The sequence below is a fragment of the Oncorhynchus kisutch genome, linkage group LG4 (genome assembly GCF_002021735.2).
Source record: "Oncorhynchus kisutch isolate 150728-3 linkage group LG4, Okis_V2, whole genome shotgun sequence".
Classification (NCBI taxonomy): Eukaryota; Metazoa; Chordata; class Actinopteri; order Salmoniformes; family Salmonidae; genus Oncorhynchus; species Oncorhynchus kisutch.
Window position 1 is genome coordinate 40357730 of NC_034177.2, and position 27727 is coordinate 40385456.

Here is a 27727-nt window from a genome sequence, read left to right on the forward strand (position 1 = left end):
CTAGAGTGAAATCACCGCCAGCATTCAAAAGTGACCAAAACATCAGCCAGGAAGCATAGGAACTGAGAAGTGGTCTGTGGTCACCACCTGCAGAACCACTCCTTTATTGGGGGTGTCTTGCTAATTGCCTATAATTTCCACCTGTTGTCTATTGCATTTGCACAACAGCATGTTAAATGTATTGTCAATCAGTGTTGCTTCCTAATTGGACAGTTTGATTTCACAGAAGTGTGATTGACTTGGAGTTACATTGTGTTGTTTAAGTGTTCCCTTTATTTTTTTGAGCAGGGTATTTTTGTTCAGTATATTTATAAACCACAAGAGAGATCATATGTCAAACTGATCCAGTCCAAACTCCTGTGCCTGGGTCCAAACAATATCATGACTACAAGTGTATTAGTCAGAAGATGATTTGCCAATACTAGGGGTGTTATCAGATTACTTTCTACAAAATCTGGCAAACTTGACAATATAAGTCCATTATTCCGTTGGGAGATCTTTTCTTTAAATAATGTATCCAAGTTTCTTTGGTCTGCAACGGGGGGTCACATTCAAGTAGCCCATCACGAAGGCTCACAGAACACCTGAGCAAAGCCTACACAATATCAATTTCCAACATCTGAAAGCAGTGTCATGTCTTATTGCATCGCAGTCATAAATTCTGAAATGGTTCGATGTTCAGCTTTCGAAATGGTTGCAGCTTCTGAAATGGTAGGCGTCAGGTTGAAATGTTTGTCCTCTCCTCTCCCCCATTCATCCATCCATCGATGCAGCCTCTATGTATCATTCACTGTACGTCCCAGATCTCACAGAGGAGGGGGGTGAACTTGTGGTCGCTCATGCGCCAAGAGGTAAGCATCTCGGCGTGGTGGTGATTGAGGGTTCGCAGTTCGGTCAGCCGTCCCAGGAGACGGGCAAAGTGCTGGGGCTCCAGCGGGTGCTGCATTGCACAGAACCTCCTGAGCAACTCCAGCATAGGCTCCTGCAGCCTCTCCACTGCCTGCTGGTCTTTCAGGTATGGCCGGTCTGCAGAGGATAATAAATTAAAGGGGAAGTTCCGTATTTTACAACCTAATGACAGATGGCTTTTCACCCTGAAAGTAGTCTATAAGCAGAGAGAAACTGTATTCCATGGTTCAGTTTACAAACTTCAGATAACTTTAGTCACCACTAGCTAAAAATGATTAATAGAGGCATGCGGCACATCAACTTTAAGCAACATCAAAGCAAATAATTGAGTTTATTTCAGTTGATTTGACCATTACATTTTTACTTGTGATACATGCCCAGCAGTCAGCTCACCTGGTGACAGGATGGTAATGGCGGTGAGAAGGGCGTGTTCTTCCGGCATCATCTGGAGTTCCCCGATGCTTTTGTAGAAGTTGAACATGGGTGTAATGAACGCCTCTGATATTCCTGGAAAAGATGTGGAGATGCGTGTTCAATGCACAACCATTGGATGGCAGTATTTTCCATAGATGGCAGTATAGTTCATATATCACTGAGGGGAATGGGTTAAAACGGGTACAAAGGTGTAAGCATAGATGATGTACTGATACTTACTATAATTCCCATACAGTCCCACTATAATGAACCAAAAGATGTGATATAAGATTTGAGGTAACATACTATTGGCCACCTTTTGCAGATTTAAATTTAAAAAATACGCAGAGCAGAACTACCCCCACCTCCACCAAAACAATTCACCCCCTCCAGTCATATACATCAGAGCCATACGCTTTCAGAAATGCCAGGAGCGCACAAAGAGGGTGAGAGGTGGACAATAGGGCTCTTGATGTTTAGATAAAGAACAATAGCCTCTTTAGACACCACATCTCTATTTTCCCCTCAGACTGGCCTTTAGCTTGAATATCTCTCCACCAATCCATTCACTCTGGAGAGGTGCCAAGAGACAGAGTGACGCAGTTTATGGAGGATAAATCATTGGCATAGCTCTAACTGATCCAGTCTAGCATCAGAAGGCATCCCTCTTTTACTCCCCTACCACACTGCCTGGCACAATGCCCATACGAGCTCACAACGGAATGAACCCCAACCTGGCGGGCAGTGGTCAGTTTACGTGGTTAATCCACACCTGGCCAGGGATCAACAGATCCGTACACTGCTAGTCTGCAGTGTGTGTGTGTGTGTGTGTGTGGTGGAGGAGAGGGCTGGAGGCCCTCACAAGGTGATGAGTCAGAGAGGAAGTGTACATGTTCATACAACCACAGATTGTGGTAAAAAAATACAACTTCATGATAATAGTGATGATAACCACCATTTAGTTCTAGGAACAGTAGTATACTTGTTGATGTATATTTGAGTATTGTCATAGTATTTTCCCTTAAATGCTCCAGATTCTCAGTATGAACATACCACTCTTGCGTATCCTGTCCTCCAGCACCTCTGTGTGTCCATGGGGTAGCTTCCTGGTAAACACCTGTGCTGAGCGCAGGAACATGGCCTCCACTGCCGAGCCCTTTAACAGAGCTATCTGATCCTCATGGTCCAGGGCAGAGAAACCTGTCAGGGCCGTATCCACGCACGCACACAAGCATGCAAACACAGTCAGGAGAGGCTATTGCAAGGAGGAAGGGAAGGAAGGATGGACCTCCCCTACGGTTTGTGAGAAATAAAAAATTATGAAACAGAAAAAATCCTGCTAGTAAATAAAACTAGGCTAAATAAAGTCACTCAGTAGAAGCCTCAACAGAAAGACATTAGTTAAGGAAGACTTTTCTTTCCATTTCAATGCAGTGTAACAGAGGTGGTTTGGTGAACTATGCTTCTGTGATGAGTAACCTTGCCTGAGACCTGAAGACTTGTGTTAGCTTCCTGAGTTAATGCCTAGACCTTTGCTCAGTGGACGAACACAGTCTTGTGTCACTGTAATGACCCGTATCAGTACCCGCTCTGACTTATGATATTAAGTCAAACAAGTTAATTGTTGTTATCATGTTGCTATTGTGCTGGAAATGTTTTATGTTTGTGCTTTTCTAATAACTAATTTCTGTGTTCAATTCACGTGCTTTTCTAATAACCGTTTTCTGTGTTCTGCGAATCCTCACTATCAGTAGCTGCAGTTTGGCAGAATGCCCAGACAGTACGCCCTTTGTTTTGAGAACAAAATATCTCAGTTTCAAGGTCTCAGCTTAGAGAGAAGAGGCCTCGTGAGGTACTGGTCTGTTACATGTTATGAACCAGTATTAGTCGGTCACATGAATTAGACTATTAGTATGGAGTACAAAAGGCCAGAGGTTGACTGATAATTAATAGGAGTATCCTATATTCTAGTTCTTTCAAGAGAAAAGGTTGGAATGACCATTATCATAGAAGTCCAGACCTGGAATGTTTTTGGTAAACTCTACCAGCACTTGAACATGACTGGTGGCCATCTCTGTCAAAAGGAGGAAGTTCTCATCTGCATTGAAATGCTCCTGTAGCTGGAGAAACAAGGGGACACAAAAGACAATTACAGAATGTGTGTGAAATTTTATGACACTGCTGGCTGATAAGGAGAGTTGTGCAATTGCATCTAAGTTATGAGGGAGAGAACAGTCTGACTTCTACTGGGATAGAGAGCATGTGGTATAAGTCATTGCTGGAGTCTTACTTGGAAATCATCTACTCTGGGATATGTTACAAGGGTCTCTTATGGTGTCTTCCATGAACTGCGAATAAGTCTGAGTTGTAAAGCATATACGATGGCTTGCTGAAAGACAAATCATTTGCTGGAATTGTAGGAGATATCACATACCAGTTTTTTGGCCATGTCTTGAGGGATCCGATGCTTCTGGTAAGCTCCTACGATGAAGCTCAAAATAGCCTGCTGCTCTTGACTGAGCTCAATCTTCTCCTGAAAGAAAACCATTAGCAATCAGTTTTTAATCTATTCTGTATGACACTAAGGCTATTTATTAGTCATACTTTTAAAGTGGCAGTCTTAGCTGTGTGTAATACAATCTGTTGGTGGCAACAGGGCTTTAGAAATGTTGATATATTCATAGTTAATTTGAACACTGGGCTGGGCTGTCATTATCATGCTATTCCCATATCCAGTAATCAGTATAGGGCATTTCAAATCAAATTGTATTTGTCGCCCGTTGTATTCGGCGCATGTGTAGACTTTACCGTGAAATGCTTGCCTATGAGCCCATCCCAATTATGCAGAGTTACAAAATAAAAAACAATAGTAACACAATAGTAATACAAGAGGAATAAACAACACAATAATTAAGTATATACAGGGAGTACCAGTACCAGATCAATGTGGAGCTATATACAGAGAGTATCAGTACCAGATCAATGAGGAGCTATACGCAGGAAGTACCAGTACCAGATCAATGTGGAGCTATATACAGGGAGTACCAGTACCAGCTCAATGTGCAGGGGTAAGAGGTATTTGAGGTAGATACAGAGTAGCAGCAGCATATGATGAGTGTGAAATTGTCTGTGAATGTGTGTGCATGTGTCGGTATGTGTGTGTGTTATGTGTGTGTGAATGTGTGTGGGTTTTGTGTGAGAGTGTCAGTGTAGTGTGTGAGTGAGTGTGTATATAGTGCATTTATATAGTCTTGTGAGTGTGCAAGATAGGGTCAAATCCAATCAAATGTTATTGGTCACATACACATATTTAGCAGATGTCATTGCAGGTGTAGCAAAATGGTTATGTTCCAAGCTCCAACAGTGCAGTAGTATCGAACAATTCCCAACAATACACACAAATCTAAAAGTAAAAGAATGGAATTAAGAAATCTATCAATATTAGGACGAGCAATCTCAGAGTGGCTTTGACTAAAATACAGTAGAATACAGTACATACATATTAAATGAGTAAAGCGGTATGTAAACATTATTAAAGTGACTAGTGTTCCATTATTAAATTGACCAGTGATTCTTTGTCTATGTACATAAGGCAGCAGTCTCTAATGTGCAAGGTTGAGTAACCGGGTGGTAGCCGGCTAGTGATGGCTATTTAACGGATGGCCTTGAGATACTAGCTGTTTTTCAGCCTCTCGTTCCCAGCATTGATGCACCTGTACTGATCTCGCCTTCTGGATGATAGCGGGTTGAACAGGCCATGGCTTGGATGGTCGATGTCCTTGATGATGTGTTTGGCCTTTCTGTGACATCGGGTGCTTTAGGTATCCTGGAGTGCAGGCAGTGTGGTTTTGGCATACCCACCACCCTCTGGAGAACCCTGTGGTTGCGGGCGGTGCAGTTGCCATACCAGGCGGTGATACAGCCCGACAGGATGCTCTCAATTGTGCATCTCTAAAAGTTTGTGAGGGTTTTAGGAGCCAAATTTCTTCAGCCTCCTGATTGAAGAGGAGCTGTTGTGCCTTCTTCACCACATTGTCTGTGGGTGGACCATTTCTGAAGATTTTCACCTTCTCAACGCGGTCCTGTCGATGTGGTAGGGGCATGCTCCCTCTGCTGTCTCCTGAAGTCCAAGATCAGCTCCTTTGTTTTGTTGACGTTGAGGGAGAGATTATTTTCCTGGTACCACTCCACCAGGGCCCTCACCTCCTCCCTGTAGGCTGTAGTGTCATTGTTGGTAATCAGGCCGACCACCGTCGTTTCGCACGAAAACTTGATTTAGTTGGAGGCGTGTGTGGCCACGCAGTCGTGGGTGAACAGGGAGTACAGGAGGGGACTAAGCAAGTTACCTTTGCTTTCTTGGGTACAGGAACAATGGTGGACATCTTGAAGCAAGTGGGGACAAGAGACTGTGTCCGCGACGTGGCTGACGTTGGTGTCCACGACGTGGCTGGTTTTCCCTTTATAATCCATGATTGTCTGTAGACCCTGCCACATACGTCTTGACCGAGCCGTTGAATTGCGACTCCAATTTGTCTCTGTACTGATGTTTTGCCTGTTTGATTGCCTTACGGAGGGAGTAACTACACTGTTTGTATTCAACCATATTACCAGTCACCATGTGGTTAAATGCGATGGTTCGCGCTTTCAGTTTTGCGTGAATGCTGCCATCTATCCATGGTTTTTGGTTTGGGTAGGTTTTAATAGTCACAGTGGGAACAACATCCTCTATACACTTCCTGATGAACTCAGTCACCATGTCAATGCAGATAGTCTGTAAAAATTAATTAACTATTTAGCTGTCTTATGGCTATTAAGTAGTCGTATGGCTTGGGGGTAGAAACTGTCTCAAAGCCTGTTTGTTGGAGATCCGATGCTCCAGTACCATTTGCCGGACGGAAGCAGAGTGAACAGTCTATGGCTGGGGTGGCTGAGGTCTTGCAATTTTTGGGCATTCCTCTGACACCTCCTGATGTAGAGGTCCTGGACAGCAGGGAGCTTGGCCCCAGTGATGTACTGGGCCGTCCGCAAAACCCTCTGTAGCGCTTTGAGGTATAATTTTTTGAGGATCAGAGAGCCCATGCCAAATATTTTCAGCCCCCTGATGGGGAATAGGTGCTGTCATGCCCTCTTCAAGAGGACAATATGGACAAGGTTAAGTCCTTAGTGATGTGGATGGCAAGGAACTTGAAGCTCTCGACCCGCTTCACTAAAGCCCCGTCAATGTGGATGGGGGCGTGCTCTCCCCTCTTTTTCCTGTAGTCTATGATCAGTTCATTGGTCTTACTGATGTTGAGGGAGAGGGTCTTGTCCAGGCACCACACTATCAAGTCTCTGATCTTCTCCCTGTAGGTTTTCTAATCGATGACATGATCAGGCCTACCAACGAGTCGTGTGTGGCCACGCAATCATGGGTGAACAGGGAGTACAGGAGGGGACTAAGCACGCACCCCTGAGGGGCCCCCGTGTTGAAGGTCAGCATGGCAGAGGTATTGTTGCCTACCCTTACCACCTGGGCCGGCCGGTCAGGAAGTCCAGGATCCAGTTACAGAGGGATGTGTTCAGTCCCAGGGTCACAAGCTTGGTGATGAGCTTGGAGGGGACTATGATTTTTAACGCTGAGCTGTAGTCTATGAACAGCATTCTCACATAGTTATTTCCCCTCTTGGCCAGGTGCGAGAGGGCAGTGTGACGTGCGATTGAGAATGCGTCATCTGTGAATCTATTGGGGCGGTACGAATTGGAGTGGGTCCAGGGTGTCTGGGATGATGGTGTAGATTTGTCTCATGACCAGAATTTCAAAGCACTTACAATTGACAGATGTGAGTGCTACAGGGCGATAGTTATTTAGGCAGGTGTCATGACTCTCCTGTGAGGATCCGAATGCATCAGATCAGCTTGGCAATGGACGACAGTAACCAGACCCTCTCTCACCCACAGAGGGGGAAGGAGGGAGCTGGTGGGGGGTTGACAGCTCACACCCTGTTGTAAATTAAAGGAGATCCAGAGAACATCCCTCTCCAAATTAACACAGAAATGTTCCTTTGTCTCCAGAGACTTTTCCCGCCAAAACTCTAACACGTTCCAAAGCGAATACTAGAAAAACATTCCTAACAGAGAACGTGGGGAATGGTCAGTGGTGATCTAAATAATAATAATGTCATATGGGTTGTTATTTTGTGATGTTGTAATTGTTTCTATAAAGGATATACTGTAATTTGAAAAGTATATACACTATCCAACCTTAATGTTGTATTTAAACAATGATGAACATATTTTTGTTAAGTTAGGAATGTGCTTTTAGGATCCATAAGAGAATTTGTCTCTTTTAACCTTTGCACAGTAAGTAGTCACGCCCCGAGTGAGGTAAGAGAGTGTGTCAACCTGACGGAACCACCCATTTCGACTAGAGTGCATAAAATTATTGGTAAAGAAATGAACTTTTAGACCAGAACATCGTCAGGCTGCAGCTGTGTGTGTAAAGTGGTTTGAACCCTGAATACCAACACGAGATGGAGAAGAAAACTCCCCTCTCAGACAATCACTGGTACGGCTGTTTAGCTGTCCTAGGAAAGTATCTAGAAAAGCACATTTAAGTGGGACTATTCTACTACTCTTCAAACCAACGTATTCTGCTACTCTCATCACCCCACTGGTACCATCGACACAGCCTATCTTCCACGGAGCATCTTCCAGAGTGAACAACAGTAGAAGCCGATAGGGAGGCCACCTTTTGGACAATCAGAGCCTTATAGGCGTACCGCTGGAAGGCCCAACACCCTTCCTAAGGAGGGCTGGTTCCGACAGAGATCCACTGCGAACGAAGGCCTTTAAACGTAAATACATTAATGATTTCTGACTCCAAATGGGCAGCCGTTTGTGTGCAAAGTATATGATTACTGTGAGAGTAGTTTCCTAATGTGTATCAACGATAAATGTATCTTTCTCTCTCCATGTCATTGTGTAAGAAGCAGCCATATGTTGTGTCAGTCTGCTAAGGACCTTTTCCCAATGTATTAAGTGTGTATATTTATCCTGTGTTACAATTTAGTTAGCTAGTAAATAAATAATTAAACCAATTTGTGTTGTACTGAATCAGAAGTAAGGCTGTTTTTTTTCAGATGCAAGAGGTTATGACTTCAGAATGTTGATATGATAAGAGGTTGTGATTAATGTGTTGACTGTTTTATGGATGTAATAGTTAATTGTTACATGATTCATTTAATCAGGTAACAATTAAACATAGTTAGTTGATAAGATAAATAAGTCATCAGATTAATGAAAGTAAAGTCACAACACAGGTTATCTTAGAGTTCTCGAGAATATAGACCATCAAACAAAAGCTACTTTTCTAACTTTTTAAATTTAATTGTTTTTTTTTTACAAAGGAAGGTCATTCAGGAAATGGTTAGTTTGTCTTAGTCTATAAACATCTAACACCATTTTGTAGTAAATCATTTTCTAATAAATAGTGTTCTGTATTTATATTCCTTCATTGGTAATCACTGACACTCAAATTTTGAAGCACAAAAAAACATTCTAAAGAGCAAAAAGGGGAGCTTTTACCTTTGACAGTTTGGTGGTGGAGGTGACCTGCTTGCTGTCTCCGTTGTCTCCACCCTCTGTCTCGTCCCAAGTGGACTCTCCTGGTGAGGCCTTGGTGTTTTTCCTCAGCCTTTTAGACTTACACTGGATCTCTGTCAGCAGACCTGTGGGCATTGATGAAGGGTTCAAACACAATGTGTTGAAGGAGAATTTCACCCCTACTTGTTCAATAGTGATTCTCTTTGTGAAAGCACCGTAGCCAGCCAGAAAAGGCCTGATGCCCAATGATACAGCAGGGCGTTTGATATTTTAAATTGGCTTTATAGTGTAACTATGGGTTTGAGAAAGTTATTGAGCAAGTTTTGAACATTAATTCTCACCTAAGGTAAGAGGTTAGCTCAGATGTAGAGTTCAGATAATTAGGGAACTCTTTTAGACATTATAACAAATTGAGAAATCCCCAGTAATATTGTAAATTATAAACCAGGTGGTTTGAGCCCTGAACGCTGATTGGCTGAAAGCCATGTTAGTGACGCGCAGGTTTACTCCTAACCCGCAGTCCCTGTGGATATGGGTTTAAGGTCATTAAATATTGTGTGGATGAAGGACGGGTGGGTGGCGTAAAGAGAAATAAAGAGAAAGCAAAACCTTTAAAAATAGAAAAATGTATAATTCTTGTGTTGTAGGCTATATTGAGGTTTTTCTTTCATTATTTGAGGCTATTTGGCATTAGTGCATAAGCCTAAGCTTTAGGGCCTAACTGTACACATGCCAAATTATTCTACCCACCAATCACCAAATTATTTTGGGAACAGGCAGAAAAACTTAACATCAATGCACGGAGGCAAAAATGACAATGTCGGAGTTTAATTCAATAAGAGATAAGCTGCGAAAGGACAGTTTAAAATAAAGAGAAAGGAGAACCAGAAAAGTAATGGTTTGGTGAAGTGGTAAAAGAGGATGATAGCAGTGCTGCTATATTATGTGTGTTGATTGTGAGGCGCTATACAAATTTGACAGTCAGAAGAATTAAGCAGTTCTTGCTGTAAAACGATACACCAAATGTATGCCAAATTTTGACTCGTGAACAGGAGTGGAGAAATATGATTAATTTCTTTCAGCATCTTGAGAGAATGTGAATGCGCAGTTAGCACCTCTACAGACGGTATCTATCTTTATCAGCATCATAAAAGCTGATAGTATTTCAACCACATAATATATGCATCCATGCCGAACTGAAATCTTATCAGAAACATGTTGGGTCGTTTTCACAGCTTTATATTTCCTTACAACCGGTCAAACTGATGTCATCTGCACATTTTACACAGAAAATCTTTCTTTTTAGTTATTGCATTTTCTCCCGGGCTCCTAAACATATTTTCTCCCGGGCTCCTAAACATATTTTCTCCCGGGCTCCTAAACATATTTTCTCCCGGGCTCCTAAACATATTTTCTCCCGGGCTCCTAAACATATTTTCTCCCGGGCTCCTAAACATATTTTCTCCCGGGCTCCTAAACATATTTTCTCCCGGGCTCCTAAACATATTTTCTCCCGGGCTCCTAAACATATTTTCTCCCGGGCTCCTAAACATATTTTCTCAGCGAAAGCAGATGGGAGAGAAATTTACCGATGTCAAATAAATTGAAGCATTCATTCTAGTGATTTTACATTATTCTGGTGAACAAGGGTTTATTTAGTCTTCATGGGCAACATCTAATGACAGAAGAGAAGCTGCATGTATCTAATTATAGACAAGTTGCCTACCAAAGCAGAAGCATATCTAAATCAGGCCCAAAAATCGTGCACCCCCTATCAAAACATTGTTCTGCCGTCTTTGACTGTAGCCCATAGCACATTTTCTATATTTGCGGTTCAGGGTCGGGTGCAAACCTCAGATTTCCATTTTTTCACATATAGTCGGACGGTTGTGGATGGCTTATTAGCAATTGTGCGCAGGTGTGGGTGAACAAACAGCTGACTCCCCCGCACCACAAACAAAACAAAAAATGTTACATTGGTAAACAGTTTGTGGTACTGTATACAGTATGTCCAATATACCACGGCTAAGGACTGTATCCAGGCACTCTGCATTGTACGGTACATAAGAGCAGCCCTTAGCCATGGTATATTGGCCATATACCACACCCGCTCATGCCTTATTCCTTAATTATACAACTCCTGTATTTTATGCAACGAGTATGTTAATGCAGCGAGTGTGTTAATGGTGAACTCCGTCCTCCTGCTCCCCTTGCCTGATACTCCAAATACACCCACCAATTGGGTCTCCTTAGTGGTAGGATTAGGATAGAGGGAACGACACAAAGATTTCATCATGACCATGTCTTTTTGATCAAGATTTACACCTTAATTTCCCCATTCTTCTTTTGTTTCTGCAAAAATGCCTTATCTTCCAGTTGACTCTCTCTCTCTGCCTCTCCCTCCCTTGAATAGCAACAATGGTGAGACCTTTCTGCTGTGAGCGGTATGACACAACTGTCCCTCAGTGAAATTCAAAGCAGTCGTGTCAGAATCCAAAATGAGAGTTCTCTGCTATGATCTGAGAATGTGCATTGAAAGAACATTATGTTGATATCATACAGTCTGAATAGATAGTCAGGCTCACAGCTAGACACATGTCAATCTGAATCATATACTGAGAGTGAGTGACTGTTTAACAATGTAATTTATATGGATACCTGAAAAGTAAATGGATACATGAGTGGTAAAATGCAATACTATTGAAGATATGCCCTGCAATTTGTTATATTGGGAAATAACAGGTGCACTTCTTCTTAAAGGTCCTCTGAGATCTGCCAGTGCTTCAGTTGAATTAAAAGAAAGCGGTTGAATATAAATTCTTGTACGGGCAGGTACTATGGTACCATGTATCATGCGTTATTAAAACCTGCAGTGTAGTCCCTCAAGCAATAAATGCACATAGTAGTAAATCAAAGAGCTGGTGTTATCACCAAATTCATTTCCTGTCATTGGCAAGATAATCTGTTGCACATAAGAAATAGCAATATGCTTAGCGATGCAATAGCAGATCTATGCATCTGCACCTACATGGATTCTGGAGTAAAGGCCATCAAGAGTGAAGAAACATGGGGGTTCCTTCAAATGTCATGACCACCTTTCTTGTTGAATCTTTCAGTAATGATGCTTTATGGTTTCCCTTGATTCTTGGTCCCTTTCCTTATCAATAATACAAGTACCTCACAGACTGTACCATCAAGTGTGACATAATAGGTGCAGTATCCCATGATGATAAATGGAGAGATGCCAACAGCTGTTGGCGTGAGTGCTGATATACTCACATTCTGCCAGCATGCCCATCTCCTTGCACTTCCGGAGACGACACTCCTGGCACTTCCTGCGCATGTACATGTCCATCTCACAGGTCCCTTTACTCTTGCACTTGTACACGGCGTTCTTTGTGATGCTCCGTCTGAAGAAGCCTAAAGGCAGTAATCAGAACAATTACCCAGTGACCTCAGTCTTTGGTCATATGATGAAATACTAGTGGTATTGTGTACTGTAAAGCAAATAACACCACTACAGTTGCAGGATCTTAATTTGATCACTCTTTTGTTGCCGAAAATTTGGAGATGAGCTTTGTGATTTAATTAAATTCACTGAAAACCCACACAAACACAGTTATATTTACTGAATTGCACTTTACATGTAGCCTACTTTTGCCCAACTATATAGCCTAACCACCGATCAAGCAGCATTATGGATTAATGTTCAAATCCTGTCGCTGGATTATTTTCCTGTAAAATATAGGTTGAATTAGGATCTGTATGTGGTAGAGGTGGACCGTGCCTTGGATCTCCCATCAATAAAACCGCTAATGGAGTGATGGCATTGGTTTGTGGCTGATCTATGCCCTTGGTCTTGACCTATTCCCAATGGGTGCTTCAAACCATTAACATTAACCCCTTTCAAAAGGGCCACACAGTGTACAGTCCAGCTATGTCCTCCGTAAGGCAACCAAACAGGCAATTCAACTGCTCAGACACGAGGCGTATGTGGCAGTGACTACAGACAATCATGGATTATAAAGGGAAAACCAGCCACGTCGTGGACACCGATGCATTCGCCCGCTCCAAGGAAAACACAGTGCTCCAGGCCATCATGCCATCAGACTTCAGAGTCTTGGTGGTTCCAAACTTCTTCCGCTTAAGAATGATGGAGGCCAATGTGTTCTTGGGGACCTTCAATGATGCAGACAAGTTTTGTTAGCCTTCCCCAGATATGTGCCTCGACACTATCCTGTCTCGGAGCTCTACGGACAATTCCTTCGACCTCATGGCTTGGTTTTTGGTCTGACATGCACTGCCAATTGTGGGACATTATATAGACAGGTTTGTGCTTTTCCAAATTATGTCTAATCAATTGAATTTACCACAGATGGACTCCAATCAAGTTGTAGAAACATATCAAGGATGACCAATGGAAACAGGATGCACCTGAGCTCAATTTCGAGTCTCAGAGCAAAGGGTCTGAATAGTTATGTCAAAGTATTTATGAGTTATTTTGTGGAGATTGATGAGAAAAATGTCTAATTGTATCCATTTTAGCATAAGGCTGTAACGTAACAAAATGTGCAAAAAGTGAAGGGGTCTGAATACTTTCCGAAAGCACTGTATATATTTATATTGCGTAGTCTGACATTGCTCATTCTAATATTTCTTTATTTCTTAATCATTTTATACATTTTTGGGATTTGCGTGTATTGTTTTGTATTGTTAGGTATTACTGCACTGTTGTAGCTAGAAACATCAGCATTCTTCTACACCCGCAGTAACATCTGCAACATATGTATACAGCCCAATAACATTTTATTTTATTTTTACACTCATTACCAGTGTGAGAAAGATCCTTATTGGACTGGTTCCATACAGTGGGCACACACTCGATAGCTTGGAACAGGTAATTAGACATTCAAGTGCAAGGAGATGAGTACAACGACACACATTAACATTGCTTAGCTCCTGGTTCCCTACGCCATTATAGAGTGGAACGCGTAGAGGGAGTTATATCCGGAGGGTGAACTGACTAGAGACAACCGAACCTCAGATACGAGGCAGAAGAGCCCAGTGACCCCAACCATAACATCCATTCACCTGAGGATTGACAAGAAATAGAGCAGAAATGCTATCATTTAGAAGGTGAGGGAGGTGTTGTTGTGATTCTTCATGTTGGGTGTCACTGAGCTCGTCATTTTTACATGGACACGTTCAGTAAAGTCATGCTGCTTACTCCTGACACTGAGTCCAGAGACAGTTCATTCATTCATCCTCGTCATGACGAAATATCATACTGATCACCTTCTGGATGTTTGTCATACCAGTGGGCTACTCTGTAGACATCATATTACATTCTAGAATATCCCAACTATATTCAGATTACGATACTGTTCTAGCAATAGCTACAGAGCAAAACCAGAAGTGATCAACACAGGCTTTTAGAAGAAGTGAGCCCATCCATAGTGTGGTTTCTCAAGTGTTGAATGTAGAAGTTGCTCTTATTTGGATCTATGTTGTAGAAGACGGTGAAGACCTGTAGTCTGTAACACTTCAATGTCTACAGCTATGATAAAGATGTAGCACACTTAACCACTGCAATTACCTTTACACCCCTCACAGGTGAGAGCGTTATAGTGGTACCCAGATGCCTTGTCCCCACACACCACACACAGCTCCTCCCCTTTGACCCTGCCTGCGTGGGAAGTGTGCCTGGTCCTCTTGCACACCGCAGGCACTATGGCGGATGCCTCTTCCATTTCAACATCGTAGCTTCCCTCCAGGGGTTCTTTCCTCAGTTCATACATCTCTGTGGGTGAGTACCACTCCTCAACGCTGTATTGGGGGTAGTAATTCTGATTGGAGTAGTATGGAGGGGAGGCCATGGTGGGCTCCACCGAGGGGTATTGCATGCTGGGATAGTTGGTGAAGGATAAGACCTCTTGGTCCTGGAGCAGAGGGCTCCCTTGATCTGCCAGAATATCTGAGAGGAGAAAAGAAAGACGCATAGATTAATTTATCGTATCACTGATTAGAAGTGTTGGCTAAAGTTTCTTTAGCCAACTAAAAAGTCAGCTTGGCTTCAGCATGGTTCAGAAAATCCACAATAGCTACACATTTCACAAGCCAATAACTCCTGTGCTCTCCCAAGGATAGTGTAGTACGACTGTCAAAATCACTTTCCAGCTGTTACAGTAGTATTAGATAGTGACTTAATCTGAGTATTTAAACATTAACATAACAGGGAATAGTAACCTACATAAACCCAGGCATAAATAACCTCACACTTTTACAGAACACACTGTCACAGCAGATTGACGGGACGGCTTGAGTTTTCCAGCTATCCTCCAAAGAGATAATAGTACTTATCTTATTTATGTTTTACATATATTGATATTTCACAATGCTTTATCATCAGTGTCATACATTATAATAATGATATTTATATTATGTGGACATGAACCCTTGAAGGTCAGCTAGCATTGGAACCATTTCATATCACTTTTATTCATTCAAATACATTAAGGTAAAAGGAAATACTGGAACACAATAAAAGCTGCTGGAATGTAGCCGTACAGTTCTATAGGGTTGAGTTTATCCACACTCATTTTATAATACACATAATCCAAGCTGACACAATAAGATCGACAGGCATGAGATTCTGACCTGAAGATTTGTTCTAATCTAGACCATGGCCATCTCAGGGTGACCCAGCACACCCAGGTCTCTCTCTCTTTCTCTGACCACCTGAAAAGTAATCCCCCTCTACTCTTACCTTTTACTTCTTCTACCTCAGCATACCTCCCTCTATTATCTTTGTCAATGGAACTTCTCCAGAAGAATTCGGTACAGGAGTCCTAGAACAGAACACCTTGGTGCTTGTTTGAGGTCTGAATTAGGAGTGCCAAATGGGAGCAAAGGTTGCCATGGCTACTTATTAACCTGACAGACATTTCTGCCCATCATTACAGGTAGTTGGTTCCGTAATGTGTAAAGTCACTTTGACATCTGGCTTGTGTGACTGGCTGCTACTGCCTGAGGTGTAATGTGTGTCAGAGCTGGCCACTGGATCGCCTGATCCCAGATCTGCATGTTCCAACTCTCCTAACAATCATTGCCATGCCATATGTACAGTGTTGACCCGCCTTGCCCATGGCAGGTTATGCTAATCTTTTACTTAATAAAGTTGCATACAAATATGGTCTCTTTTTTCCATTCTTGAGAAAGGCAGCTCCAAAATGCAGGTGTTTTAGCCTAGCTTAGTGCTTTCTGTGGTGGTGATGGGGCAGCCAGTGGAAAATACAGAGTTTAGTATTTGTACTCTAGTTGTCACCGTGATTGGCTCAGAGTTCTATCACTCATGTGGACACTGCGTCACCGCAAAATCTACAGGGAGAGCTCGAAAATGCAAGCCTCTTGGTTGCTGCCATAGATATACATTAGAAGTGCCCATCCAAGAAGGCTCAAGTTAATTGGCCACAGATAAAATGACATTAAATCATGTTATATCTACCGTAGCTTTGATTGGACTGATCATGTCAACATCATTCTTTCAAAAGCTTAGCTTGCAAGATAGACAAGCAGTCATCATCATGAATCAAGTTGACAATCGACTGGCAAATCCTTTTCAATCCTTGTCATATCAACAGAAATGATAGATAAAACAGATCGGTGCTCATCGGCCATTGGACATAAACATTATACAACAGTTGGAAATCACAAATTCAACAATGAGTTGTTTGGAAGGAATCAGTGGCTAACTGCAAGCGTTGCAAAGCAATCACTAGCCTGCTGTTCAGTGGAGTGGCTGTATGGTCCCAAGTCTAAGACTAAGGGTCTCTTTTCCAAGCTTAAAAGGATAAACATTCACATGCAACACCATCAGCCATTAAATGAATACATTGGCCATGCTGTCAATCCAGCATGGCTTCTGCCACGTTTAAAACAACTGGAAACTCGGAACTGGCAAATCTCAGACGTCAGTGTGTTCAAGACAACTCTTACTGAGAAAATACGTTTTGAACTGTCATCCAACTCAGAATTCCAAGTCGGGAACTCTGGCCTCTTTCTAAATCAAATCAAATCAAATGTTATTTGTCACATACACATGGTTAGCAGATGTTAATGCGAGTGTAGCGAAATACTTGTGCTTCTAGTTCCGACAATGCAGTAATAACCAACAAATAATCTAACTAACAATTCCAAAACTACTGTCTTATACACAGTGTAAGGGGATAAAGAATATGTACATAAGAATGAGTGATGGTACAGAGCAGCATAGGCAAGATACAGTAGATGGTATCGAGTACAGTATATACATATGAGATGAGTATGTAAACAAAGTGGCATAGTTAAAGTGGCTAGTGATACATGTATTATATAAGGATGCAGTCGATGATATAGAGTACAGTATATACGTATGCATATGAGATGAATAATGTAGGGTAAGTAACATTATATAAGGTAGCATTGTTTAAAGTGGCTAGTGATATATTTACATCATTTCCCATCAATTCCCATTATTAAAGTGGCTGGAGTTGAGTTAGTGTCAGTGTCAGTGTGTTGGCAGCAGCCACTCAATGTTAGTGGTGGCTGTTTAACAGTCTGATGGCCTTGAGATAGAAGCTGTTTTTCAGTCTCTCGGTCCCAGCTTTGATGCACCTGTACTGACCTCGCCTTCTGGATGATAGCGGGGTGAACAGGCAGTGGCTCGGGTGGTTGATGTCCTTGATGATCTTTATGGCCTTCCTGTAACATCGGGTGGTGTAGGTGTCCTGGAGGGCAGGTAGTTTGCCCCCGGTGATGCGTTGTGCAGACCTCACTACCCTCTGGAGAGCCTTACGGTTAAGGGCGGAGCAGTTGCCGTACCAGGCTGTGATACAGCCCGCCAGGATGCTCTCGATTGTGCATCTGTAGAAGTTTGTGAGTGCTTTTGGTGACAAGCCGAATTTCTTCAGCCTCCTGAGGTTGAAGAGGCACTGCTGCGCCTTCTTCACGATGCTGTCTGTGTGAGTGGACCAATTCAGTTTGTCTGTGATGTGTATGCCGAGGAACTTAAAACTTGCTACCCTCTCCACTACTGTTCCATCGATGTGGATAGGGGGGTGTTCCCTCTGCTGTTTCCTGAAGTCCACAATCATCTCCTTAGTTTTGTTGACGTTGAGTGTGAGGTTATTTTCCTGACACCACACTCCGAGGGCCCTCACCTCCTCCTTGTAGGCCGTCTCGTCGTTGTTGGTAATCAAGCCTACCACTGTTGTGTCGTCCGCAAACTTGATGATTGAGTTGGAGGCGTGCGTGGCCACGCAGTCGTGGGTGAACAGGGAGTACAGGAGAGGGCTCAGAACGCACCCTTGTGGGGCCCCAGTGTTGAGGATCAGCGGGGAGGAGATGTTGTTACCTACCCTCACCACCTGGGGGCGGCCCGTCAGGAAGTCCAGTACCCAGTTGCACAGGGCGGGGTCGAGACCCAGGGTCTCGAGCTTGATGACGAGCTTGGAGGGTACTATGGTGTTGAATGCCGAGCTGTAGTCGATGAACAGCATTCTCACATAGGTATTCCTCTTGTCCAGATGGGTTAGGGCAGTGTGCAGTGTGGTTGAGATTGTCGCCTCGCTTCGCGTTCCTAGGAAACTATGCAGTTTTTTTTTTTTTTTTATGTGTTATTTCTTACATTAGTACCCCAGGTCATCTTAGGTTTCATTACATACAGTCGAGAAGAACTACTGAATATAAGATCAGCGTCAACTCACCATCAGTACGACCAAGAATATGTTTTTCGCGACGCGGATCCTGTGTTCTGCCTTACAAACAGGACAACGGAGTGGATCCCATGCAGCGACCCAAAAAAACGACTCCGAAAAAGAGGGAAACGAGGCGGTCTTCTGGTCAGACTCCAGAGACGGGCACACCGTGCACCACTCCCTAGCATTCTACTTGCCAATGTCCAGTCTCTTGACAACAAGGTTAATGAAATCCGAGCAAGGGTAGCATTCCAGAGGGACATCAGAGACTGTAACGTTCTTTGCTTCACGGAAACATGTCTCACTGGAGAGACGCTATCCGAGGCGGTGCAGCCAACGGGTTTCTCCACGCATCGCGCCGACAGAAACAAACATCTTTCTGGTAAGAAGAGGGGCGGGGGCGTATGCCTTATGGCTAACGAGACATGGTGTGATGAAAGAAACATACAGGAACTCAAATCCTTCTGTTCACCTGATTTAGAATTCCTCACAATCAAATGTAGACCGCATTATCTACCAAGAGAATTCTCTTCGATTATAATCACAGCCGTATATATCCCCCCCAAGCAGACACATTGATGGCTCTGAACGAACTTTATTTAACTCTTTGCAAACTGGAAACCATTTATCCGGAGGCTGCATTCATTGTAGCTGGGGATTTTAACAAGGCTAATCAGAAAACAAGACTCCCTAAATTTTATCAGCATATCGATTGCGCAACCAGGGGTGGAAAGCCCTTGGATCATTGTTACTCTAACTTCGCATACAGCGACGCATATAAGGCCCTGCCCCGCCCCCCTTTCGGAAAAGCTGACCACGACTCCATTTTGTTGATCCCTGCCTACAGACAGAAACTAAAACAAGAGGCTCCCACGCTGAGGTCTGTCCAACGCTGGTCCGACCAAGCTGACTCCACACTCCAAGACTGCTTCCATCACGTGGACTGGGATATGTTTCGTATTGCGTCAGATAACAATATTGACGAATACGCTGATTCGGTGTGTGAGTTCATTAGAACGTGCGTTGAAGATGTCGTTCCCATAGCAACGATTAAAACATTCCCTAACCAGAAACCGTGGATTGATGGCAGCATCCGCGTGAAACTGAAAGCGCGAACCACTGCTTTTAATCAGGGCAAGGTGTCTGGTAACATGACCGAATACAAACAGTGCAGCTATTCCCTCCGCAAGGCTATCAAACAAGCTAAGCGTCAGTACAGAGACAAAGTAGAATCTCAATTCAATGGCTCAGACACAAGAGGCATGTTGCAGGGTCTACAGTCAATCACGGACTACAGGAAGAAATCCAGCCCAGTCACGGACCAGGATGTCATGCTCCCAGGCAGACTAAATAACTTTTTTTCCCGCTTTGAGGACAATACAGTGCCACTGACACGGCCTGCAACGAAAACATGCGGTCTCTCCTTCACTGCAGCCGAGGTGAGTAAGACATTTAAACGTGTTATCCCTCGCAAGGCTGCAGATCTAGAGCTCCAACCTGAAGATCACTGAAGTCAGGATTCAACCTGGTTTCTTTCTGAGTTCCCAAATGTCTAGAAAGCACCAAGAATCCAGAGAAAGACAGACTTTGATGACTAAATTTGCAGACGAAGGACCTCCACACCACCTTCCTGTTCAAGTGAGCACAGCACAACAAGGTGAGTCCAAAAATGTATTGTATGCTGCTGCAAAAATGATGTTATACGCCAGGGAGATATGTATACTGTAGCTAAGAAAGTAATACTAAGTGTATATCGTGTAGTAATAGCCCATGTGTCTCGCCCTAATAATTTGGTCCCTTTCCTCCTCATAACTTAGCCTACTGTTCTGACTTGGTGGTGCACATGTAGCCTATAGCCTGGTTTAGAGAAATGTCATCATTGAATATTGTATGAGCTCTCATTGTCTGCTTATAGGCCCCCTTTATTTATCCTTTGTACATCTCAATTGTCAGTAGAAACTACATTTGTTTAAGCAAGTCAGCCATATCAGCTATATTTTTAAAAAAGGCAGTAAATGAGGCTGAATGAACTGTTTCGCTGCCAGATGAGGCTCTGGTGACAGCCAGGTGTAGCGGTGGTAAGGATTCACTCCATGGTGCTGAAAAGAAAGCTCTGCTGTTGGGACAGCTTTATGTAGGGCCTAACAGTTTGTGGGCACCATTTGCCACCGTTATAGTGCAATTCATGTATTGTTTAGTGTTGTGTTGTGTAGTGGCTTTGCTGGCATGCATAAAAAAAGAAGCCTTTGCCCCACCAAGGGGGCAGAAATCGCCATTGCATGTGCATATACTGTTACAGTTGAAGTCGGAAGTTTACATACACTTAGGTTGGAGTCATTAAAACTCGTTTTTCAACCACTACACAAATTTCTTGTTAACAAATTATAGTTTTGGCAAGTCGGTTAGGACATCTACTTCATGCATCACACAAGTATTTTTCCAACAATTGTTTACAGACAGATTATTTCACTTATAATTCACTGTATCACAATTCCAGTCGGTCAGAAGTTTACATACACTAAGTTGACTGTGCCTTTAAACAGCTTGGAAAATTCCAGAAAATGATGTCATGGCTTTATAAGCTTCTGATAGGATAATTGACATCATTTGAGTCAATTGGAGGTGGTTTTTTAAAATTGTACCTTTATTTAACTAGGCAAGTCAGTTAAGAACAAATTCTTATTTTCAATGATGGCCTAGGAACAGTGGGTTAACTGCCTGTTCAGGAGCAGAATGACAGACTTGTATCTCGTCAGCTCATGGATATGAACTTGCAAACTTTCGGTTACTAGTCCTATGCTCTCACCACTAGCTTTAATTGAGTACCCTGCATGTGTGATTTAATGAAAGTTTGAGTTTTATCGCGTTTTATTTGAATTTGGCGCTATGCATTTCCCGAGGCTGTTGGCCACTTGAGACGCTAGCGTCTCCCCTATCCATAAGAGGTTTTAAGAACAAATTCTTATTTTCAATGATGGCCTAGGAACAGTGGGTTACCTGCCTGTGCAGGAGCAGAATGACAGACTTGTACCTTGTCAACTCGGGGATATGAACTTTCGGTTACTAGTCCAACGCTCTCACCACTAGGCTACCCTGCCGCCCTGTACCTGTGGATGTATTTCAAGACCTACCTTCAAACTCAGTGCCTCTTAGCTTGACATCATGGGAAAGTCAAAAGAAATCAGCCGAGACCTCGGAAAGAAATATTTAGACCTCCACAAGTCTGGTTCATCCTTGGGAGCAATTTCCAAATGTCCGAAGGTACCATGTTCATCTGTACAAACAACAGTACACAAGTACAAACACAATGGGACCACGCAGCCGTCATACCACTCAGGAAGGAGACGCATTCTGTCTCTTAGAGATTAATGTACTTTGATGCGAAAAGTGCAAATCAATCCCAGAACAACAGCAAAGGACCATGTGAAGATGCTGGAGGAAACAGGTACAAAAGTATCCATATCCACAGTAAAACGAGTCCTATATCGACATAACCTGAAAGGCCGATCAGCAAGGAAGCAGTGGCTTCCACTGCTCCAAAACCGCCATAAAAAAGCCAGACTACAGTTTGCAACTGCACATGGGGACAAAGATGGTACTTTTCAGAGAAATGTCCTCTGATCTGATGAAACAAAAATAGAACTGTTTGGCCATAATGCCCATTGTTATGTTTGGAGGAAAAAGGGGGAGGCTTGCAAGCCAAAGAACACCATCCCAACCGTGAAGCACAGGGATGGCAGCATCATGTTGTGGGGGTGTTTTGCTGCAGGAGGGACTGCTGCACATTCCAAAATAGATGGCATCATGAGGGTGGAAAATTATGCAGATATATTGAAGCAACATCTCAAGACATCAGTCAGGAAGTTAAAGCTTGGTTGCAAATGGGTCTTCCAAATGGACAATGACCACAAGCATACTTCTGAAGTTGTAGCAAAATGGCTTAAGGACAACAAAGTCAAGGTATTGGAGTGGCCATCACAAAGCTCTAACCTCAATCCTATAGAAAATTTGTGGGCAGAACTGAAAAAGCGTGTGCGAGCAAGGAGGCCTACAAACCTGACTCAGTTACACCAGCTCTGTCAGGAGGAATGGGCCAAAATTCACTCAACTTATTGTGGGAAGCTTGTGGAAGGCTACCCAAAACGTTTGACTCAAGTTAAACAATTCAATGGAAATGCAACCACATTCTAATTGATTGTATATACACTTCTGACCCACTGGGAATGTGATGAAAGAAATAAAAGCTGAAATCAATAATTTCTCTCTACTATTATTCTGACATTTCACATTCTTAAAATAAAGTGGTGATCCTAACTGACCAAAAACAGGACATTTTTATGAGGATTAAATGTCAGGAATTGTGAAAAACTGAGTTGAAATGTATTTGGCTAAGGTGTATGTAAACGTCTGACTTCAACTGTATATAATACACTGCATATTATGTATTTCTTGACGAAAATAGTAGGAGGAGTTAGATGAAGCACATACAGTACTGATCTGGGTCCAGGCTCGTCACTGGAGGTTGCTTACCAAAGAAGTGTGAGTTCTCGGACAATGGGAATCCATCGTTGTGTGGGATCTGTAGTGGTCCCACCACATTTACTTCGGGGCCCACCCACTCATTCATTCACAAATCTGGATGGACCTCAGCTCAGAATAAAGATGATGGAAGTAAATTATTTCCAGTCCAATCCTGTAAGAAACGAAGATACACCTAGACATAACGTTAGTGTGAGTTTAACATTTTGTTAAGCAGCTTTGTCAGACAGTAGCTTACCTGTTAAATACCTCACAGACAACTCTTTAGCCCTTGCAAAAGTTTGCGGACCCCTTGGATTTCTTCACATTTTATTGTTTTACAAAGTGGGATTAACCAATTATAGTCCAAGCCCTGCCGGATATGTACAGAATAAAAATATTCCAAACATGCATCTTGTATGCAACAAGGCACTAAAGTAATACTGCAAAAAAAACAAATGTGTACACTTTTTGGATTAAATGCAAAGCCTTGTGTTTGTGACAAATCTAACACAACACTTCAATGAGTAACTGACTCCTTATTTTCAAGCATGGCGGTGACGGCATCCTGGTATGTGTATGCTTGACATCAGCAAATACAGGCAGAGTTTTTATTTTATAAAAATAAATGGATGGAGCAAAACACAGGCAAAATCCTAGAGGAAAATCTGCTTCAGTCTGCTTTACATGAGAGACTGGGAGAGGAATTCACCTTTCAGCAGGACAATAACCTACAACACAAATCTACACTGGAGTTGCTTATCAAGTAGATAGTGAATGTTCCTGAGTGGCCAAGCTACAGATTAAATCTGTTTAAATCTGCCAAGGTACAGATAAAATACATTTTATGCAACGGGTGGGTCTAATCCTGAATTCTGATTGGTTAAAACCGCATTCCATCCGATGTCTATTGCACAAGTTTCCCATCGGCTAAATCTATGATGTTAAAATGTCTATTTACTCTGTTCCATCTGACTGCGCAATCTACTGTCTCATCAGCCCAGCCAGGCTATTTATAAACTTGATCTCCACATTTTATTGTGTTACTGCCTGAATTTAATTTGGATGAAATTGAGATTTTACGTCACTCGCCTACACAAAATACCACATAATGTCAGACAGGAATGATGTTTTTAGAGAATTTTTACAAATGAATAAATAATGTAAGTATTCAAACCCCTTTGTTAAGTTAAAGAGTAAACATTTGCTTAACAAGTCACATAGTGACTTGAATTGACTCACTCTATGTGCAATAATAGTGTTTAACCTGATTTTTAATGACTACCTCATCTATGTACCCCACACATACAATTATCTCAAAGGTCCCTCAGTTGAGCAGCGAATTTCAACCTGCTACAGTATTTATACCCCTTGACTAATTCAACAATTTGTTGTGTTACAGCCTGAATTCAAAATTGATTGCAAAAATGTTTTCCTCACCCAGCCATTTTCAAGTCTTGTCATATATTTTTAAGCTGCAACTACTGTAGGCCACTCAGGAACATTCAACTATCATCTTGGTAAGCAACTCCAGTGTATATATTGCCTTGTGTTTTAGGTTATTGTCCTGCTGAAAGGTGAATTAGTCTCCCAGTGTCTGTTGGAAAGCAGACTGAACCAGGTTTTCCTTGAGGATTTTGCCTGTGCTTAGCTCTATTCCATTTATTTTTATCCTAAAAAAACTCCCTAGTCCTTGCCAATGACAAGCATACCCATAATATGACACAGCCACCACCATGCTTGAAAATATGAAGAGTGGATTTTCCTGAAACATATCATTTTTTGGCTCCAGAGTGGCGCAGAGGTCTAAGGCACTGCCTCTCGGTGCTTGAGGCGTCACTACAGACCCCCTGATTCGAATCCAGGCTGTATCACAACCGGTTGTGATTGGGAGTCCCATAGGGCGGCGCCCAGCATCGTCTGGATTTGGCCCAGCATCGTCCGTCATTGTAAATAAGAATTTGTTCTGAACTGACTTGCCTGGTTAAATAATTAATAAAATAAAAATGATATTCAAGACATAAAGTTAATCTCTTTGCCACATTTCTACTGTTTTACTTTATTGACTTATTGCGAACAGGATGCTTTTGTTTTGGAATATTTTTATTTTGTACAGTCCTTCTTTTCACGTTGTCATTTAGGTTAGTATTGTGGAGTAACTACAATGTTGTTGATCCAGCCTCAGTTTTCTCCTATTACAGCTATTAAGCTCTGTAACTGTTTTAAAGTCACCTTTGGCCTTTGGTGAAATCCCTGAGCATTTTCCTTCTACTCCTGCAACTGAGTTAGGAAGGACTCCTGTATCTTTGTAGTGACTGAGTGTATTGATGCACCATCCAAAGTGTAATTAATAACCTCACCATACTCAAAGGGATATTCAATGTCTGCCTTTTTTTATTATTAACCATCTACCAATAGGTAACATTCTTTGCAAGGCATTTGAAAACCTCCCTGGTCTTTGTGGTTGAATCTGTGTTCGATATTCACTGCTCGACTGAGGGACTTTACATATAATTGTGTGTGGAGTGCAAAATCATGTTAAACCAGGGTCTCCAACAGGTTAATCGCAAGCTACCAGTAGCCCACCTATGATTAGCTCCCCAAACAATTCTGAAAGTACATGCAATTTTCACATGTTCCACTGCAAATTGTCATTAACAAATCTCACAAGTATTAGACATTGCAAGCTCCCAGCTACTATCTAATCAATGCAACGCTGACATTATCCCACCCCCGGTTAGCCACTATTGGCTTAAAATGCCAAACCTAACACAATAGCTGCCAATTCATTTCCAGCAATATTTCCCCTGTATGTCTGTGTGGTGCGCATGTATTTCTTTCACTTATTTCTGTGTGTAGCCAGCTGATGTGATAACCATCTTGTGGATTGACAGACAGTAATTTCCCCAAAACCTTCTCAGTTTAATGTTTACTGTAAAGTTGGAATACCTGGCAGAAGTATATCATCAGGAAGTATATCATTTTGATCTATTACTTGGTATTTGCTAACTTTGCCATGAAATGAGCAACAGCATTACAGAACCATCACTAGACTGACACATTAGACAACACATTCCTCACCTGCTAAATTCACAATTAAAGGGGAATTACACAAAAAACTCCTAATATTGATGTTTATCTTCCAGACCTAAAAATAAATACTCAGATGTGATTTAAGTATTGACATGGACTCAGACTTCTTGTCTTGTGTTATGTGATGTTTCCCTTATTGCTGTAACCATAACCACAATGTATCCAACACAACAATTCCAAAACAATTATTTTGACGAGTATACCCTTTAAGTTATATTCTGTATTAAATGAGGTCTGTTCCTGTGCAGTACATTCATAATTAAAGAGATCCTTGAGAGTTGCTAGTCTATTCCTCTGTTATCACAGTAAAATGAACACAGTGATTTCCCCAAACTTTTCTATGGTCTCCCTGAATATGTTACTGACTAACAGCACCCATGGTGACGTTAACTGACACCATCATGCAGTGAGCAGAGAGGAGGTAAATCACCATGTGAACCACTGCTTTTATAAATCACACCTGACATAGCTTTAATTAATTAGCCAGGGCTAATTTCCCCAGAGATGAAACAACAGCCCACATGAAGACCCCAACAAGGGCCTCCAGGCCAGTTTGTCAGCCCACACAAAGAATAAACCTGTCCCTCTCTATCATTCGCTCTTACCGTATTCTTTCCTGTTGATTTCCCCAGTGTAAGTCCAGTCTAGTCCCAGCCTTCACCCTATCTCTCTGATCTCCACATTGTAAAGTACAGCACCATCAATATTTGCTCATGAGCATCTAGCTGCTCCTGGCTGTCTGGGGTTGCAGGGAGAGTATGTGTGACTGGCTGGGGTCATGGAGAAAGGGGACAGTGGTTATTAATTAAGCTGTCCATTCCTCTCCATGAACGCACTTCCCCTCTTCCCCCTCCTCCCACCTCCTCCCATCCCCCCAAAATCCTCCTCATTCAGCAAAGCAATCTGGCAGCCATGTGTACTCCCTAACACTGAGAAAACCAGACCAGAACCCCCCCCCCCCCCCCGCCCCCCCACCCCCCAAAAAAGCACACACACACACATGCACACATGCACACACACGCTAACACACATTAGTCACAGGCAACTTGGTCTTGGATAAGGCACAAGTGATCAAGCAGAGAGCCAACCCATTGGGCAAAAACTAGTCAAATCATTTCAACCAAAGAAATCTATGAGATGACCTTGAATCAACGTGGATAACTGATTGGATTTGCAAAAATGAATCAACTTAAGGGCAATTTGTATTTTTTTCACCCAACTTTGAACCTAAATCCAATGACATGGTGATATTTTTTGTTGATTTCATGTTAAATTCACATTAGTCGAAAACTTAACCAAATAGGAATCAAAACTAGATGTTGAAGTGAAGTCTGTGCCCAGTCGGGAAGGCATTCATTAGATGGATCATGTTTTTCATAAATCATAACTAACACAAATATTATATGATGCTGTGTTTACAAGTGAAAGTTTAATCTACACCTCAGTACAATGTCTATAGGTAGCCATAATGGAATTGC

The 27727-nt window shown here is 42.4% G+C and overlaps 1 protein-coding gene across 4 annotated transcripts; it reads right to left on the reverse strand.

The window, feature by feature from the left end:
- Positions 1–212: 212 nt before the first annotated feature.
- Positions 213–27009, reverse strand: LOC109889523 (bile acid receptor). 4 transcript variants are annotated; one of them, XM_020481001.2, is made up of 10 exons: positions 26855–27009; positions 23169–23352; positions 14501–14878; positions 12184–12324; positions 8887–9029; positions 3758–3853; positions 3344–3443; positions 2377–2523; positions 1303–1416; positions 213–1026 (listed from the first exon to the last, which is right to left on the reverse strand). In XM_020481001.2, exons 2-10 carry the CDS (start codon positions 23263–23265, stop codon positions 788–790), a joined length of 1455 nt encoding a protein of 484 aa, XP_020336590.1. In that variant the 5' UTR covers positions 23266–23352; positions 26855–27009; the 3' UTR covers positions 213–787. The 4 variants fall into 4 exon arrangements, with proteins under 4 accessions (XP_020336590.1, XP_020336587.1, XP_031678796.1 ...); XM_020480998.2 differs by having other exon boundaries at positions 3758–3856; positions 26855–27008; XM_031822936.1 differs by lacking the exon at positions 26855–27009 and having other exon boundaries at positions 3758–3856; positions 23169–23771.
- Between the last annotated feature and the right edge of the window lie 718 nt (positions 27010–27727).